Source organism: Entelurus aequoreus, linkage group LG27, assembly GCF_033978785.1.
Source record: "Entelurus aequoreus isolate RoL-2023_Sb linkage group LG27, RoL_Eaeq_v1.1, whole genome shotgun sequence".
NCBI lineage: Eukaryota > Metazoa > Chordata > Actinopteri > Syngnathiformes > Syngnathidae > Entelurus > Entelurus aequoreus.
The window spans coordinates 4,422,356-4,441,997 of NC_084757.1; the positions used below are offsets into that span (position 1 = coordinate 4,422,356).

The window sequence follows — 19,642 nt, forward strand, 5'->3', positions numbered from 1 at the left end:
TCATGTGTTGTCTTCATTATAACACTTATATAAGACTTTTAAAGTCATTTTGATAGTAGGCTAATATGGACACTTACATAATGTGTTGTCTTCATTATAACACTTATATAAGACTTTTTAAAGTCATTGTGATAGTAGGCTGATATAGCTAATATAGACACTTACGTCATGTGTTGCCTTCATTATGACACTTATATAAGACTTTTTAAAGTCATTTTGATAGTAGGCTAATATAGACACTTACATCATGTGTTGTCTTCATTATAACACTTATATAAGACTTTTAAAGTCATTTTGATAGTAGGCTAATATAGACACTTACATAATGTGTTGCCTTCATTATAACACTCATATAAGACTTTTAAAGTCATTTTGATAGTAGGCTAATATAGACACTTACATCATGTGTTGTCTGCATTATAACACTTATATAAGACTTTTAAAGTCATTTTGATAGTAGGCTAATATAGACACTTACATCATGTGTTGTCTTCATTATAACACTTATACAAGACTTTTAAAGGCATTTTGATAGTAGGCTAATATAGCTAATATAGACACTTACATCATGTGTTGTCTTCATTATAACACTTATATAAGACTTTTGAAGTCATTTTGATAGTAGGCTAATATAGACACTTACATCATGTGTTGTCTTCATTATAACACTTATATAAGACTTTTAAAGTCATTTTGATAGTAGGCTAATATAGACACTTACATCGTGTGTTGCCTTCATTATAACACTTATATAAGACTTTTAAAGTCATTTTGATAGTAGGCTAATATGGACACTTACATCATGTGTTGTCTTCATTATAACACTTATATAAGACTTTTAAAGTCATTTTGATAGTAGGCTAATATAGACACATCATGTGTTGTCTTCATTATAACACTTATATAAGACTTTTAAAGTCATTTTGATAGTAGGCTAATATAGACACTTACTTCATGTGTTGTCTTCATTATAACACTTATATAAGACTTTTAAAGTCATTTTGATAGTAGGCTAATATAGACACTTACATCATGTGTTGTCTTCATTATAACACTTATATAAGACTTTTAAAGTCATTTTGATAGTAGGCTAATATAGACACTTACATCATGTGTTGTCTTCATTATAACACTTATATAAGACTTTTAAAGTCATTTTGATAGTAGGCTAATATAGACACTTACATCATGTGTTGTCTTCATTATAACACTTACATAAGGCTTTAAATGTTTGCGGCTCCAGATAGATGTTTTTTTATTTTTATTTTTTTGGTCCAATATGGCCTTTTTCAACATTTTGGGGTGCCGACACCTGTGTTAGATTGATCTTTTAGCCACAACTTTTTTGGTGGGGGCTGGTTTTGCAAATCATCATCTTCAAAGACTCCCTTACTACCAGCTTACCAGGACTGAAAAACCACGGTGTAGTCGAGCCTTTGCAATTACATAAATGTGCCATTTAAGACACAGCCTTGATATTGTGTCACCAGGCGAGATCATTTCCTGCCTGGACGACGTGGAGGCCTTAGAGTCCGTGGACCTGAACGAGCTGTCGGTCACCTTGGACATCTTCGTCCTGACCCTTCCCCTGGAGATCGAAGTGATGTCCGACTTCCATCACAACAGGTGAGGCGAGGCGGGTTGAATTGACGTCGCCGTGACCGCCATGTGCCCGTGGGCAGGTACACCTCGGAGAGCAGCGTGTCGCTGAACCGCTCCCCGGGACAGCCGTCGTCTTATCGGTCCGACGAGGAGCTGACCGCCGTGATGGACGGCCTCAGGGGGGCCGACATGGACCTGTGAGTGTCACCGTGTTACGTGTCTAACATCGCCGGGAGGTGTCATGTACAAACTACAGAAGCAGTGAAGTTGTCACGTTGTGTAAATGCTAAATAAAAAGAGAATACAACAAATCCTTTTCAACTTATATTCAATTGAATAGACTGCAAAGACAAGATTTTTAATGTTCACACTGAGAAACTTTGTTATTTTTTGCAATTAATCATGAACTTAGAATTTAATGGCAGCAACACAATGCAAAAAAGGCATTTTTACCAGTGTGTTACATAGCCTTTCCTTTTAACAACACTCAGTAAAGGTTTGGGAAGTGAGGAGACACATTTTTGAAGTGGAATTCTTTCCCATTCTTGCTTGATGTACAGCTTAAGTTGTTCAACAGTCTCCCTTTTAGCCTTCACACATTTTCAATGTCTGGACTACAGGCAGGCCAGTCTAGTACCCGCACTCTTTTACTACGAAGCCACGCTGTTGTAACACGTGTCTTGCTGAAATAAGCAGGGGCGTCCATGCTTGGATGGCAACATATGTTGCTCCAAAAGCTGTATGTACCTTTCAGCATTAATGGTGCCTTCACAGATGTGTAAGTTACCCATGTCTTGGCCACTAATACACCCCCATACCATCACACATGCTGACTTTTACACTTTCACCCTAGAACAGTCCGGATGGTTCTTTTCCTCTTTGGTCCACAGTTTCCAAAAACAATGTGAAATGTGGACTCGTCAGACCACAGAACACTTTTCCACTTTGCATCAGTCCATCTTAGATGAGCTCGGGCCCAGTGAAGCCGGCGGCGTTTCCGGGTGTTGTTGATAAATGACTTTGGCTTTGCATAGGAGAGTTTTAACTTGCACTTACAGATGTAGCGACCAAGTGTAGTTACTGACAGTGGGTTTCTGAAGTGTTCCTGAGCCCATGTGGTGATATCCTTTACACACTGATGTGGCTTGTTGATGCAGTACCGCCTGAGGGATGGAAGGTCACGGGCTTAGCCGCTTACGTGCAGTGATTTCTCCACATTCTCTGAACCCTTTGATGATATTACGGAGCGCAGATGGTGAAATCCCTAAATTCCTTGCAATAGCTGCTTGAGAAATTTTGTTCTTAAACTGTTCAACAATTTGCTCAGGCATTTGTTGACAAAGCGGTGACCCTCGCCCCATCCTTGTTTGTGAATGACTACTTTTATACCCAATCATGGCACCCACCTGTTCCCAATTAGCCTGCACACCTGTGGGATGTTCCAAATAAGTCTTTGATGAGCATTCCTCAACTTTATCAGTATTTATTGCCACCTTTCCCAACTTCTTGGTCACGTGTTAATGCCATCAAATTCTAAACTTAATGATTATTTGCAAAAAAAAAATAAAGTTTATGAGTTTGAACATGATATATGTTGTCTTTGTAGCATATTCAACTGAATATGGCTTGAAAAGGATTTGCAAATCATTGTATTCCGTTTATATTTACATCTAACACCATTTCCCAACTCATATGGAAACGGGGTTTGTACATTTTAAGTGACATATTCTGCACTTCTGTTCAGGTATATTTTACTATTGTGTTTCATTCATCCTTCTGTGTTACAATGTAAATGTGACACTATGTGCCCCTTTTCTTTATGTCTATGCAGCACTTTGGCCAACTGGGCTTGTTTTTAAATGTTATATCAATAAATAAACCAAACTCTAGTCCTCCTGCCTATAGTGAGGCATGCATTTTGAACCTGAGTAACCAGTTCTATAGCATTAAAATGTAAAAGACCTACATTTGTTGTTTTTAGTCCATTTGATGAATACAATGTTGCTTGTCGTTGTCTGTCAGGGTCTGTGGTGAACCTTTAGCCAAGCTGCCGCTTCCTCACAAGCACGCAATCGAGGCCACAATGGACGAGGTGAGTGTCCTCGCATGCAATACGGCACCTCCGCCTGCAGAGGCCGCCAGAGGCCCATGATAACACAGCCCCGTCACGGAAGAGAAATAGCCACTAAGACAGGGGGTGCCCAAACTTTTTCTGCAGGCGAGCTACTTTTCAATGTACCAAGTGGAGGGGATCTACCTCATTTATATGTATCATTTATATTGATTTATTTATAAAAGAGACGTTAATTTGCTAGATTATGTGCGCTAGCTTTCTGAGACTCTTATTTTGTCGGCGCAGGCAAGATGAAGCAGCGCTTTTATTGTGAAGACAGCAACTTTAGGCTTTTGACGGCAGGTACGGTCGAAATAATCAGTGTTTCTGGCCTTCCTGTCGGTCGTTTTTTCTTAACAATGATCTGGCAGCAGCCAGTGTCACCTCACAAGACCCTTGGGTGCCGTAAATGTCAATCAAGTGACCAAAGTGACGTCTTGGTGAAGATGAATTGGCTGCATTTCTGATAGTTGTTTGTGTTCCATATTGTTCCAGACCACAGCAAACATTACCCAGTTCACAAAGATTGTAGTAAAGTCATTAGAAGAAAACATCCTTTAACTTGGACACACACGGCTACACCTTTGGCCATTCTAAGGCAGTCATTCCCAGGAGTTATCCCCCCTTTACTAGTTTTACTAATGTTTTCCAACGTTGTAAAAATGTGTAGAATAAATATTAAATATCAACGAGGATTTGCGTCGGCCTGCGACACATAGTCACTTTGATCAGGACTGAAAAACCACGGTGTACATAGTTGTGCCATTTTTAATCGCAATAAATAAAAAGTGTTTCTCGTCTTCCTGTCGGTCGTTTTTTCTTAATAATGATGTGGCAGCAGCCAGCGTCATCTCACAAGACCCTCGGGTGCCGTGAATGTCAATCAAGTGACCAAAGTCACGTCTTGGTGAAGATTACTTGGCTGCATTTCTGATAGTTGTTTGTGTTCCATATTGTTCCAGACCACAGCAAACATTACCCAGTTTACAAAAGATTGTAGTAAATTTATTAGAAGAAAACATCCTTTAACTTGGACACACACGACTATACCTTTGGCCATTCTAAGGCAGTCATTCCCAGGAGTTATCTCCCCTTTACTAGCTTTTCTAATGTTTTCCAACGTTGTAAAAATGAGTAGAATAAATATTAAATGTCAACATTTCTGTCAACGAGGATTTGCGACACATAGTCACTTTGATCAGGACTGAGAAACCACGGTGTACATAGTTGTGCCATTTTTAATCGCGAGAGTCTGTTGAAATAAAACGTGTTTCTCGCCTTCCTGTCGGTCGTTTTTTCTTAATAATGATGTGGCAGCAGCCAGCGTCATCTCACAAGACCCTCGGGTGCCGTGACTGTCAATCAAGTGACCAAAGTCATGTCATAGTTAAGATTGATGATCCATCATGTTTAGGTCTATTTTTTTAACACCTGTCTGGCGATGGACTGACACACCCTCCACTGACACACCCTCCACTGACACACCCTCCACTGACACACCCTCCACCCTCCACTGACACACCCTCCACCCTCCACTGACACACCCTCCACCATGGACTGACACACCCTCCACCCTCCACTGACACACCCTCCACCATGGACTGACACACCCTCCACCCTCCACTGACACACCCTCCACCATGGACTGACACACCCTCCACCCTCCACTGACACACCCTCCACCATGGACTGACACACCCTCCACTGACACACCCTCCAACATGGACTGACACACCCTCCACCATCCACTGACACACCCTCCACCATCCACTGACACACCCTCCACTGACACACCCTCCACCATCCACTGACACACCCTTCACCATCCACTGACACACCCTCCACCATCCACTGACACACCCTCTACTGACACACCCTCCACCATCCACTGACACACCCTCCACCCTCCACTGACACACCCTCCACCATGGACTGACACACCCTCCACCATGGACTGACACACCCTCCACCCTCCACTGACACACCCTCCACCATGGACTGACACACCCTCCACCCTCCACTGACACACCCTCCACCATGGACTGACACACCCTCCACCATCCACTGACACACCCTCCGCCATCCACTGACACACCCTCCACCCTCCACTGACACACCCTCCACCATGGACTGACACACCCTCCACCCTCCACTGACACACCCTCCACCATGGACTGACACACCCTCCACTGACACACCCTCCACCATGGACTGACACACCCTCCACCCTCCACTGACACACCCTCCACCCTCCACTGACACACCCTCCACTGACACACCCTCCACCATGGACTGACACACCCTCCACCATCCACTGACACACCCTCTACTGACACACCCTCCACCATCCACTGACACACCCTCCACTGACACACCCTCCACCATCCACTGACACACCCTTCACCATCCACTGACACACCCTCCACCATCCACTGACACACCCTCTACTGACACACCCTCCACCATCCACTGACACACCCTCTACTGACACACCCTCCACCCTCCACTGACACACCCTCCACCCTCCACTGACACACCCTCCACCATGGACTGACACACCCTCCATCCTCCACTGACACACCCTCCACCATGGACTGACACACCCTCCACCCTCCACTGACACACCCTCCACCATGGACTGACACACCCTCCACCATCCACTGACACACCCTCCACTGACACACCCTCCACCATCCACGTCCACTGACACACCCTTCACCATCCACTGACACACCCTCCACCATCCACTGACACACCCTCTACTGACACACCCTCCACCATCCACTGACACACCCTCCACCCTCCACTGACACACCCTCCACCATCCACTGACACACCCTCCACCCTCCACTGACACACCCTCCACCCTCCACTGACACACCCTCCACCATCCACTGACACACCCTCCACCATCCACTGACACACCCTCTACTGACACACCCTCCACCATCCACTGACACACCCTCCACCATCCACTGACACACCCTCCACCCTCCACTGACACACCCTCCACCATGGACTGACACACCCTCCACCCTCCACTGACACACCCTCCACCATAGACTGACACACCCTCCACCCTCCACTGACACACCCTCCACCAGCCACTGACACACCCTCCACCATCCACTGACACACCCTCCACCCTCCACTGACACACCCTCCACCATGGATTGACACACCCTCCACTGACACACCCTCCACCATGGACTGACACACCCTCCACTGACACACCCTCCACCATGGACTGACACACCCTCCACCATGGACTGACACACCCTCCACCCTCCACTGACACACCCTCCACCATGGACTGACACACCCTCCACCCTCCACTGACACACCCTCCACCATGGACTGACACACCCTCCACCCTCCACTGACACACCCTCCACCATGGACTGACACACCCTCCACCATCCACCTAACGGGCACACCTGCACTAAGATGTCTTGTCGTTTGCCGTGAGCCAAAATGTCGCTAACGTTTCCCGTCTGTCAGATCCGTTGGCTGCTGGAGGATGAGATCGTGTCCTCCCTGCGTCGCTCTCGCACCATCAGCCTGGCCACGCTGCACAAAGTGGCGGAGCACGTGGTGATGTCAGTGGGCCGCCCTCACTGTCACGGTGAAGATGTCCCCCTTCAGTTTGTCTTCCGGCCGGAGCAGTCGCTGGACAAGTTTAAAGAGGCAAGTTCTTTGAAAGACTTTTTCCTTCACTGTCATCCTGTAACTCAGAGGTGTCAGTCCACCTTAGACTTCACTGTCATCCTGTAACTCAGAGGTGTCAGTCCACCTTAGACTTCACTGTCATCCTGTAACTCAGAGGTGTCAGTCCACCTTAGACTTCACTGTCATCCTGTAACTCAGAGGTGTCAGTCCACCTTAGACTTCACTGTCATCCTGTAACTCAGAGGTGTCAGTCCACCTTAGACTTCACTGTCATCCTGTAACTCAGAGGTGTCAGTCCACCTTAGACTTCACTGTCATCCTGTAACTCAGAGGTGTCAGTCCACCTTAGACTTCACTGTCATCCTGTAACTCAGAGGTGTCAGTCCACCTTAGACTTCACTGTCATCCTGTAACTCAGAGGTGTCAGTCCACCTTAGACTTCACTGTCATCCTGTAACTCAGAGGTGTCAGTCCACCTTAGACTTCACTGTCATCCTGTAACTCAGAGGTGTCAGTCCACCTTAGACTTCACTGTCATCCTGTAACTCAGAGGTGTCAGTCCACCTTAGACTTCACTGTCATCCTGTAACTCAGAGGTGTCAGTCCACCTTAGACTTCACTGTCATCCTGTAACTCAGAGGTGTCAGTCCACCTTAGACTTCACTGTCATCTTGTAACTCAGAGGTGTCAGTCCACCTTAGACTTCACTGTCATCCTGTAACTCAGAGGTGTCAGTCCACCTTAGACTTCACTGTCATCTTGTAACTCAGAGGTGTCAGTCCACCTTAGACTTCACTGTCATCCTGTAACTCAGAGGTGTCAGTCCACCTTAGACTTCACTGTCATCCTGTAACTCAGAGGTGTCAGTCCACCTTAGACTTCACTGTCATCCTGTAACTCAGAGGTGTCAGTCCACCTTAGACTTCACTGTCATCCTGTAACTCAGAGGTGTCAGTCCACCTTAGACTTCACTGTCATCCTGTAACTCAGAGGTGTCAGTCCACCTTAGACTTCACTGTCATCCTGTAACTCAGAGGTGTCAGTCCACCTTAGACTTCACTGTCATCCTGTAACTCAGAGGTGTCAGTCCACCTTAGACTTCACTGTCATCCTGTAACTCAGAGGTGTCAGTCCACCTTAGACTTCACTGTCATCCTGTAACTCAGAGGTGTCAGTCCACCTTAGACTTCACTGTCATCCTGTAACTCAGAGGTGTCAGTCCACCTTAGACTTCACTGTCATCCTGTAACTCAGAGGTGTCAGTCCACCTTAGACTTCACTGTCATCCTGTAACTCAGAGGTGTCAGTCCACCTTAGACTTCACTGTCATCCTGTAACTCAGAGGTGTCAGTCCACCTTAGACTTCACTGTCATCTTGTAACTCAGAGGTGTCAGTCCACCTTAGACTTCACTGTCATCCTGTAACTCAGAGGTGTCAGTCCACCTTAGACTTCACTGTCATCTTGTAACTCAGAGGTGTCAGTCCACCTTAGACTTCACTGTCATCCTGTAACTCAGAGGTGTCAGTCCACCTTAGACTTCACTGTCATCCTGTAACTCAGGGGTGTCAGTCCACCTTAGACTTCACTGTCATCCTGTAACTCAGAGGTGTCAGTCCACCTTAGACTTCACTGTCATCCTGTAACTCAGAGGTGTCAGTCCACCTTAGACTTCACTGTCATCCTGTAACTCAGAGGTGTCAGTCCACCTTAGACTTCACTGTCATCCTGTAACTCAGAGGTGTCAGTCCACCTTAGACTTCACTGTCATCCTGTAACTCAGAGGTGTCAGTCCACCTTAGACTTCACTGTCATCCTGTAACTCAGAGGTGTCAGTCCACCTTAGACTTCACTGTCATCCTGTAACTCAGAGGTGTCAGTCCACCTTAGACTTCACTGTCATCTTGTAACTCAGAGGTGTCAGTCCACCTTAGACTTCACTGTCATCCTGTAACTCAGAGGTGTCAGTCCACCTTAGACTTCACTGTCATCCTGTAACTCAGAGGTGTCAGTCCACCTTAGACTTCACTGTCATCCTGTAACTCAGAGGTGTCAGTCCACCTTAGACTTCACTGTCATCCTGTAACTCAGAGGTGTCAGTCCACCTTAGACTTCACTGTCATCCTGTAACTCAGGGGTGTCAGTCCACCTTAGACTTCACTGTCATCCTGTAACTCAGAGGTGTCAGTCCACCTTAGACTTCACTGTCATCCTGTAACTCAGAGGTGTCAGTCCACCTTAGACTTCACTGTCATCCTGTAACTCAGAGGTGTCAGTCCACCTTAGACTTCACTGTCATCCTGTAACTCAGAGGTGTCAGTCCACCTTAGACTTCACTGTCATCCTGTAACTCAGAGGTGTCAGTCCACCTTAGACTTCACTGTCATCCTGTAACTCAGAGGTGTCAGTCCACCTTAGACTTCACTGTCATCCTGTAACTCAGAGGTGTCAGTCCACCTTAGACTTCACTGTCATCCTGTAACTCAGGGGTGTCAGTCCACCTTAGACTTCACTGTCATCCTGTAACTCAGAGGTGTCAGTCCACCTTAGACTTCACTGTCATCCTGTAACTCAGAGGTGTCAGTCCACCTTAGACTTCACTGTCATCCTGTAACTCAGAGGTGTCAGTCCACCTTAGACTTCACTGTCATCCTGTAACTCAGAGGTGTCAGTCCACCTTAGACTTCACTGTCATCCTGTAACTCAGAGGTGTCAGTCCACCTTAGACTTCACTGTCATCCTGTAACTAAGAGGTGTCAGTCCACCTTAGACATCACTGTCATCCTGTAACTCAGAGGTGTCAGTCCACCTTAGACTTCACTGTCATCCTGTAACTCAGAGGTGTCAGTCCACCTTAGACTTCACTGTCATCCTGTAACTCAGAGGTGTCAGTCCACCTTAGACTTCACTGTCATCCTGTAACTCAGAGGTGTCAGTCCACCTTAGACTTCACTGTCATCCTGTAACTCAGAGGTGTCAGTCCACCTTAGACTTCACTGTCATCCTGTAACTCAGAGGTGTCAGTCCACCTTAGACTTCACTGTCATCCTGTAACTCAGAGGTGTCAGTCCACCTTAGACTTCACTGTCATCCTGTAACTCAGAGGTGTCAGTCCACCTTAGACTTCACTGTCATCCTGTAACTCAGAGGTGTCAGTCCACCTTAGACTTCACTGTCATCCTGTAACTCAGAGGTGTCAGTCCACCTTAGACTTCACTGTCATCCTGTAACTCAGAGGTGTCAGTCCACCTTAGACTTCACTGTCATCCTGTAACTCAGAGGTGTCAGTCCACCTTAGACTTCACTGTCATCCTGTAACTCAGAGGTGTCAGTCCACCTTAGACTTCACTGTCATCCTGTAACTCAGAGGTGTCAGTCCACCTTAGACTTCACTGTCATCCTGTAACTCAGAGGTGTCAGTCCACCTTAGACTTCACTGTCATCTTGTAACTCAGAGGTGTCAGTCCACCTTAGACTTCACTGTCATCCTGTAACTCAGAGGTGTCAGTCCACCTTAGACTTCACTGTCATCCTGTAACTCAGGGGTGTCAGTCCACCTTAGACTTCACTGTCATCCTGTAACTCAGAGGTGTCAGTCCACCTTAGACTTCACTGTCATCCTGTAACTCAGAGGTGTCAGTCCACCTTAGACTTCACTGTCATCCTGTAACTCAGAGGTGTCAGTCCACCTTAGACTTCACTGTCATCCTGTAACTCAGAGGTGTCAGTCCACCTTAGACTTCACTGTCATCCTGTAACTCAGAGGTGTCAGTCCACCTTAGACTTCACTGTCATCCTGTAACTAAGAGGTGTCAGTCCACCTTAGACTTCACTGTCATCCTGTAACTCAGAGGTGTCAGTCCACCTTAGACTTCACTGTCATCCTGTAACTCAGAGGTGTCAGTCCACCTTAGACTTCACTGTCATCCTGTAACTCAGAGGTGTCAGTCCACCTTAGACTTCACTGTCATCCTGTAACTCAGAGGTGTCAGTCCACCTTAGACTTCACTGTCATCCTGTAACTCAGAGGTGTCAGTCCACCTTAGACTTCACTGTCATCCTGTAACTCAGGGGTGTCAGTCCACCTTAGACTTCACTGTCATCCTGTAACTCAGAGGTGTCAGTCCACCTTAGACTTCACTGTCATCCTGTAACTCAGAGGTGTCAGTCCACCTTAGACTTCACTGTCATCCTGTAACTCAGAGGTGTCAGTCCACCTTAGACTTCACTGTCATCCTGTAACTCAGAGGTGTCAGTCCACCTTAGACTTCACTGTCATCCTGTAACTCAGAGGTGTCAGTCCACCTTAGACTTCACTGTCATCCTGTAACTCAGAGGTGTCAGTCCACCTTAGACTTCACTGTCATCCTGTAACTCAGAGGTGTCAGTCCACCTTAGACTTCACTGTCATCCTGTAACTCAGAGGTGTCAGTCCACCTTAGACTTCACTGTCATCCTGTAACTCAGGGGTGTCAGTCCACCTTAGACTTCACTGTCATCCTGTAACTCAGAGGTGTCAGTCCACCTTAGACTTCACTGTCATCCTGTAACTCAGAGGTGTCAGTCCACCTTAGACTTCACTGTCATCCTGTAACTCAGAGGTGTCAGTCCACCTTAGACTTCACTGTCATCCTGTAACTCAGAGGTGTCAGTCCACCTTAGACTTCACTGTCATCCTGTAACTCAGAGGTGTCAGTCCACCTTAGACTTCACTGTCATCCTGTAACTAAGAGGTGTCAGTCCACCTTAGACATCACTGTCATCCTGTAACTCAGAGGTGTCAGTCCACCTTAGACTTCACTGTCATCCTGTAACTCAGAGGTGTCAGTCCACCTTAGACTTCACTGTCATCCTGTAACTCAGAGGTGTCAGTCCACCTTAGACTTCACTGTCATCCTGTAACTCAGAGGTGTCAGTCCACCTTAGACTTCACTGTCATCCTGTAACTCAGAGGTGTCAGTCCACCTTAGACTTCACTGTCATCCTGTAACTAAGAGGTGTCAGTCCACCTTAGACTTCACTGTCATCCTGTAACTCAGAGGTGTCAGTCCACCTTAGACTTCACTGTCATCCTGTAACTCAGAGGTGTCAGTCCACCTTAGACTTCACTGTCATCCTGTAACTCAGAGGTGTCAGTCCACCTTAGACTTCACTGTCATCCTGTAACTCAGAGGTGTCAGTCCACCTTAGACTTCACTGTCATCCTGTAACTCAGAGGTGTCAGTCCACCTTAGACTTCACTGTCATCCTGTAACTCAGGGGTGTCAGTCCACCTTAGACTTCACTGTCATCCTGTAACTCAGAGGTGTCAGTCCACCTTAGACTTCACTGTCATCCTGTAACTCAGAGGTGTCAGTCCACCTTAGACTTCACTGTCATCCTGTAACTCAGAGGTGTCAGTCCACCTTAGACTTCACTGTCATCCTGTAACTCAGGGGTGTCAGTCCACCTTAGACTTCACTGTCATCCTGTAACTCAGAGGTGTCAGTCCACCTTAGACTTCACTGTCATCCTGTAACTCAGGGGTGTCAGTCCACCTTAGACTTCACTGTCATCCTGTAACTCAGGGGTGTCAGTCCACCTTGGACTTCACTGTCATCCTGTAACTCAGGGGTGTCAGTCCACCTTAGACTTCACTGTCATCCTGTAACTCAGGGGTGTCAGTCCACCTTAGACTTCACTGTCATCCTGTAACTCAGAGGTGTCAGTCCACCTTAGACTTCACTGTCATCCTGTAACTCAGAGGTGTCAGTCCACCTTAGACTTCACTGTCATCCTGTAACTCAGAGGTGTCAGTCCACCTTAGACTTCACTGTCATCCTGTAACTCAGGGGTGTCAGTCCACCTTAGACTTCACTGTCATCCTGTAACTCAGAGGTGTCAGTCCACCTTAGACTTCACTGTCATCCTGTAACTCAGAGGTGTCAGTCCACCTTAGACTTCACTGTCATCCTGTAACTCAGAGGTGTCAGTCCACCTTAGACTTCACTGTCATCCTGTAACTCAGAGGTGTCAGTCCACCTTAGACTTCACTGTCATCCTGTAACTCAGAGGTGTCAGTCCACCTTAGACTTCACTGTCATCCTGTAACTCAGAGGTGTCAGTCCACCTTAGACTTCACTGTCATCCTGTAACTCAGGGGTGTCAGTCCACCTTAGACTTCACTGTCATCTTGTAACTCAGAGGTGTCAGTCCACCTTAGACTTCACTGTCATCCTGTAACTCAGAGGTGTCAGTCCACCTTAGACTTCACTGTCATCCTGTAACTCAGAGGTGTCAGTCCACCTTAGACTTCACTGTCATCCTGTAACTCAGAGGTGTCAGTTCACCTTAGACTCCACTGTCATCCTGTAACTCAGAGGTGTCAGTCCACCTTAGACTTCACTGTCATCCTGTAACTCAGAGGTGTCAGTCCACCTTAGACTTCACTGTCATCTTGTAACTCAGAGGTGTCAGTCCACCTTAGACTTCACTGTCATCCTGTAACTCAGAGGTGTCAGTCCACCTTAGACTTCACTGTCATCTTGTAACTCAGAGGTGTCAGTCCACCTTAGACTTCACTGTCATCCTGTAACTCAGAGGTGTCAGTCCACCTTAGACTTCACTGTCATCCTCTAACTCAGAGGTGTCAGTCCACCTTAGACTTCACTGTCATCCTGTAACTCAGAGGTGTCAGTCCACCTTAGACTTCACTGTCATCCTGTAACTCAGAGGTGTCCACACTTCCTGACTTGGGGGCCGCATTGGGCTAAAAAAATTGGCCGGGGGCCGAAAGTCGACTGCATGTAAAGTAACTAAGTGTGTTCGTATGTAGTTATGTATGTATTTATGTACAGTACAGGCCAAAAGTTTGGACACACCTTCTCATTCAATCTTTATTTTCATGACTATTTACATTGTAGATTTGCCTGGTATTAAAGATGAATTTCCCTGGTATTTAAGATGAATTTGCCTGGTATTGAAGATGAATTTCCCTGGTATTTAAGATGAATTTGCCTGGTATTGAAGATGAATTTACCTGGTATTTAAGATGAATTTGCCTGGTATTTAAGATGAATTTGCCTGGTATTTAAGATGAATTTGCCTGGTATTTAAGATGAATTTGCCTGGTATTTAAGATGAATTTGCCTGCTATTTAAGATGAATTTGCCTGGTATTTAAGATGAATTTGCCTGGTATTTAAGATGAATTTGTCTGGTATTTAAGATGAATTTGTCTGGTATTTAAGATGAATTTGCCTGGTATTGAAGATGAATTAGCCTGGTATTTTAGATGAATTTTTCTGGTATTAAAGATGAATTTGCCTGGTATTTAAGATGAATTTGCCTGGTATTTAGATGAATTTGCCTGCTATTTAAGATGAATTTGCCTGGTATTTAAGATGAATTTGCCTGGTATTTAAGATGAATTTGCCTGGTATTTAAGATGAATTTGCCTGGTATTTCAGATGAATTTGCCTGGTATTAAAGATGAATTTGCCTGGTATTGAAGATGAATTTACCTGATATTGAAGATGAATTTACCTGGTATTTTAGATGAATTTGCCTGGTATTTAAGATGAATTTGCCTGTTATTTAAGATGAATTTGCCTGGTATTTAAGATTAATTTACCTGGTATTTAAGATGAATTTACCTGGTATTTAAGATGAATTTGCCTGGTATTTAACATGAATTTGCCTGGTATTGAAGATGAATTTGCCTGGTATTAAAGATGAATTTGCCTGGTATTTAAGATGAATTTGCCTGGTATTTAAGATGAATTTGCCTGGTATTTAAGATGAATTTGCCTGGTATTAAAGATGAATTTGCCTGGTATTGAAGATGAATTTACCTGATATTTAAGATTAATTTACCTGGTATTTTAGATGAATTTGCCTGGTATTTAAGATGAATTTGCCTGTTATTTAAGATGAATTTGCCTGGTATTGAAGATGAATTTGCCTGGTATTGAAGATGAATTTACCTGATATTTAAGATTAATTTACCTGGTATTTTAGATGAATTTGCCTGGTATTTAAGATGAATTTGCCTGGTTTTTAAGATGAATTTACCTGGTATTTAAGATGAATTTACCTGGTATTTAAGATGAATTTGCCTGGTATTTTAGATGAATTTGCCTGGTATTTAAGATGAATTTGCCTGGTATTTAAGATGAATGTGCCTGGTATTTAAGATGAATTTGTCTGGTATTTAAGATTAATTTGCCTGGTATTTAAGATGAATGTGCCTGGTATTTAAGATGAATTTGTCTGGTATTTAAGATTAATTTGCCTGGTATTTAAGATGAATTTGCCTGGTTTTTAAGATTAATTTACCTGGTATTTAAGATGAATTTACCTGGTATTTAAGATGAATGTGCCTGGTATTTAAGATGAATGTGCCTGGTATTTAAGATGAATGTGCCTGGTATTTAAGATGAATTTGCCTGGTATTTAAGATGAATTTGCCTGGTATTTCAGATGAATTCACCTGTAGTTTGGACACCCCCTGTTGTAACCTGTGTAACCTTGCAGGAGTTCCGTCGGATGCCGCTCTCGGGCTACGTGCTCAACAGTGAACAGGACAGCTTCTACTACGTGTCTCTGAGCCGGCTGCACCCTCAGAGGATCCACGCCGATGAGAGGCTGACCGAGAGCGCCGCCGCCCCCCTGAAGCAGGCCGCCTCCAACGGCGTGCCGCCCCAGGAGGAGTCCGCCTTGGCGGCCGAAGGGGAAGACGAGGAGGTCAGGGACTCTTAATGTGCCACGTTACTGGCTGGCGGTTCACTGTCAAACTGCAAAGAACTGAAAAGGCGAGGCCAACGTGTCGCACCTGCAGGATCCGACTGCGGAGCTTGGCGAGAAGGACGGCCCCTCGAAGGCGGACGCCGACAACAACGGCCCGGCGGCAGACAAATGTCAGTCCAACAACGTCCTGCTCCTGAACGAGCGCTGCCCCGAGGCGACCTCTCCGACCAAGACCCCCTCCAGCGTCAGCCTGGCCGAGTCGGTGCAGTCCGTCTCTCACAGTGAGTGACACCACAGCTGATACCTCTGCACGTTACTGTTCACTTCATACCATACCATGTCACGCATCACATGTTTCCACTTGTTTCATTTAGGGTTGTACGGTACCAGTATAGTACCATGATACTAATGAATCATATTCGGTACTATACCGCCTCTAAAAAGTACCGGTCAACCAACCCCCCGTCGTCGTCACGTCATGACATTGCTGGTTTTACGAGCAGAGGAGCATGTTTGGCAGCGCACACACACAGAGTACTTACAAGCAGACACAGTGTGTAGACAGAAAAGGGAGAATGGATGCATTTTGGTGTAAAAAGTAAAGATAAAGGTGAAGTTATAACTCTGAAACACCCTCAGGAAGAGCTGCTTTAAGACATGGCTAGCTAGCTAGTGTTTTAGCTACTTCTAAATAACTAATCCTGGCCTCCATGGCGACAAAGTGAGTTTCTTACAAGTACCATTATCACTGGAGGACGAGGAATAGCTAAACATGCTTCACTACACACCGTAGGAGAATACAATAGCTCACCGGCGTCACAATGTAAACAAACGCCATGGGTGGATCTACACCTGACATCCACTGTAATGATACCAAGTACAAGAGCGTATCTAGTCGATACTTCTATGATTACATCGATATTTTTTAGTTTTACTGTCAGAAAATAATTTTTCTTCTTTAAAAAAAATCATATTATGTTTATAAAGTCAGTAAATGAGGACTTTGAATATGACCAATGTATGATCCTGTAACTACTTGGTATCGGATCCATACCTAAATGTGTGGTATCATCCAAAACTAATGTAAAGTATCAAATAAGAGAAGAATAAGTGATTTGTGACATTTTAACAGAAGTGTAGATAGAATATGTTAAAACAGAAAATAAGCAGATATTAACAGTAAATCAACAAGTAGATTAATAATAATTTTTTACAGTTTGTCCCTCATAAGGTTTATGTCCCTCATAAAAGTGTAACCAGGGACGTATTTACTGATTTATAAACATAACATAAATTTTTTTTTAAACGATAAAAGACTAGATATCCTCCTGTACTTGGTATCATTACAGTGGATGTCAGGTGTAGATCCACCCATGGTGTTTGTTTACATTCAGGAGTGCTAGCTTGCAGTGAGCTATTGTATCCTCCTACGGTGTGTAGTGAAGCATGTTTAGCTATTCCTCGTCCTCCAGTCAGGCCCGGCCCTAACCAATCTGGCGCCCTAGGCAAGATTTTAGGTGGCACCCCCCCCCACATCGGCAGTGAAGTGTATATACTCACAAAAAAACCGAATAGCTTTGTCTTTGACCTTTTTTTTTACTTAAAGGTAGCAAATTAAAAAACAGCATTCCCTCTCATGTAATATTGCTTAATTAACATTAATGATGTGCACTTTAACAACTAGGCTTACAACTATACCTAATATATAAAGGGGTGGAAAAGTGACTATTACCTGCAGGGCAAACATTAGCTAACCAGAAGGCAATAACAATGTAAACAAAAAACACCTGCTTAAATGTCTCTGAGGAATGTAAGGTGGGAGTACTGTAATTACCTAACGTTACATTATTATTTTCCATAACAATTTAGCCCCTTCCACAATATTAACCCGACGTTAAAACAGAACTAGCTATTTATTGATTAGCAATTGCCGAATCATGTAACATTAGCTTAATGCTAAAAAGCCAGGTTACTATCACATTCTGTAACAGACAAATCATTTCATGTAGGCTAACGTTACCTCCCTGCTACCTCCTGTCTTTTTCTCGTTTCTCCTCCTCTTCTTTTCTCTTTTTTTCTTCCCTGGGCACCTGACAGTTTTGGCCGTTTTGACATCTTGTGTTGATTTTTTGATGTGGTGACGTCCAAAAAGTGCACCGTGCAGGGGGGGGGCGCGTAATGTTGTAACTAATAATATTTCTATTAAATAGGCTTTACTTTGCATTTTAATTAACGTGGGATTATTTTTTGTATTTAGAAATAATAGTAACAACTTTTTTTTTTTCTTTTTTTTTTTTTCTTCAACATTTGTGGCACCGGCGTGGCGCCCCCTGATGGACGGCGCCCTTAGCATTTGCCTATACGGCCTATGCCACGGGCCGGCCCTGCCTCCAGTGATAATGTTTCGTAATTATTCGTCGCCATGGAGGCCAGGATTAGTGATTTAAAAGTAGCTAAAACACTGTGGGTGGATGTTAGCCGCTAACTAGCTAGCCATGTCTTAAAGCACCTCTTCCTGAGGGTGTTTCAGTGTTAGAACTTCGCCTTTATCTTTACTTTTTACACCAAAATGCGTCCATTCTCCCTTTTCTGTCTACACACTGTGTCTGCTTGTAAGTACTCTGTGAGCGTGCACTGCCGAACATGCTCCTCTGCTCGTCGTAAAACCAGCAATGTCACGACGGGACGACACGCTTTAATGCCCGTAAAAAAAAATAGGGTGGGCAGGGACTGGTACTTTTTAGAGTTGGTATAGTACAGAATATGATTCATTAGTATCTCAGTGCTATACTAGTACTGGTAGACCGTACAACCCTAGTTGCGGGCTTTGGACAAAGTCCCAAGGCCGCGCCTAATTCGCGAGTATTGGTCGTATTGGCGTGAATTAGCGCGGCGGCAGTATCAGGAAGGGCGCGATGTAGACAAACCGCTTCCTGCTGAGCCCTGCGCTCCTGCTTTAGCGCAGCGAGGCGCTCATTTCCAGACAGGCGAGAGTGAGGGCACGATCCGCCAGAGCGTTGATTTATTCCCGTCCTCCCGCTGAGGTGGGGAGTCTGACAGTAAGGTGTAATTGTTTTTTCTCAGGCTGCGGCAAGCTCCGGCCCTGTCGAGTCCAGAGTGTTGTTTCCAGCCAAGGAAGTTTGGACTCCGACATGCAGGGTGAGTGCAAAGTCACCAACTATTGAATGAATGAAAAATGGAGAGTAGACAAAATCGGGGGGAGGTAGGCTACAAAGGTTTTCAATAATACTTACCATATTTTCCGGACTATGTACTCGTATAACTGTACCTACTACATTTTGGAAAAAAATAATTTTTCCATACATAAGCCACAGATATATACGTTGTGAAATTAGTTATTTACACAGAAAGATTTTGTAAATGTTTATTTACATACCTTAATTCAGTTTTTTTCAACCAGTGCCGTGAGATACAGTCTGGTGTGCCGTGGGAGATTACCTAATTTCACCTATTTGGGTTAAAAATATTTTTTGCAAAGCAGTAATTATAGTCTGCAAATGATGTGTTGTTGT

At 44.7% G+C, this 19,642-nt stretch overlaps 1 protein-coding gene across 3 annotated transcripts in view; it reads left to right on the forward strand.

Moving 5' to 3' along the window:
• Window positions 1-19,642, forward strand: part of LOC133644275 (KICSTOR complex protein SZT2-like) — a 194,016-nt gene that overhangs the window by 88,323 nt on the left and 86,051 nt on the right. For all 3 annotated transcript variants that reach the window (XM_062038641.1, XM_062038643.1, XM_062038642.1), the window contains 7 exons: window positions 1,491-1,626; window positions 1,683-1,799; window positions 3,625-3,694; window positions 7,217-7,402; window positions 15,897-16,106; window positions 16,201-16,390; window positions 19,194-19,268. In XM_062038641.1, the coding sequence (XP_061894625.1) occupies window positions 1,491-1,626; window positions 1,683-1,799; window positions 3,625-3,694; window positions 7,217-7,402; window positions 15,897-16,106; window positions 16,201-16,390; window positions 19,194-19,268 (984 nt within the window). The remainder of the gene's footprint in view (window positions 1-1,490; window positions 1,627-1,682; window positions 1,800-3,624; window positions 3,695-7,216; window positions 7,403-15,896; window positions 16,107-16,200; window positions 16,391-19,193; window positions 19,269-19,642) is intronic.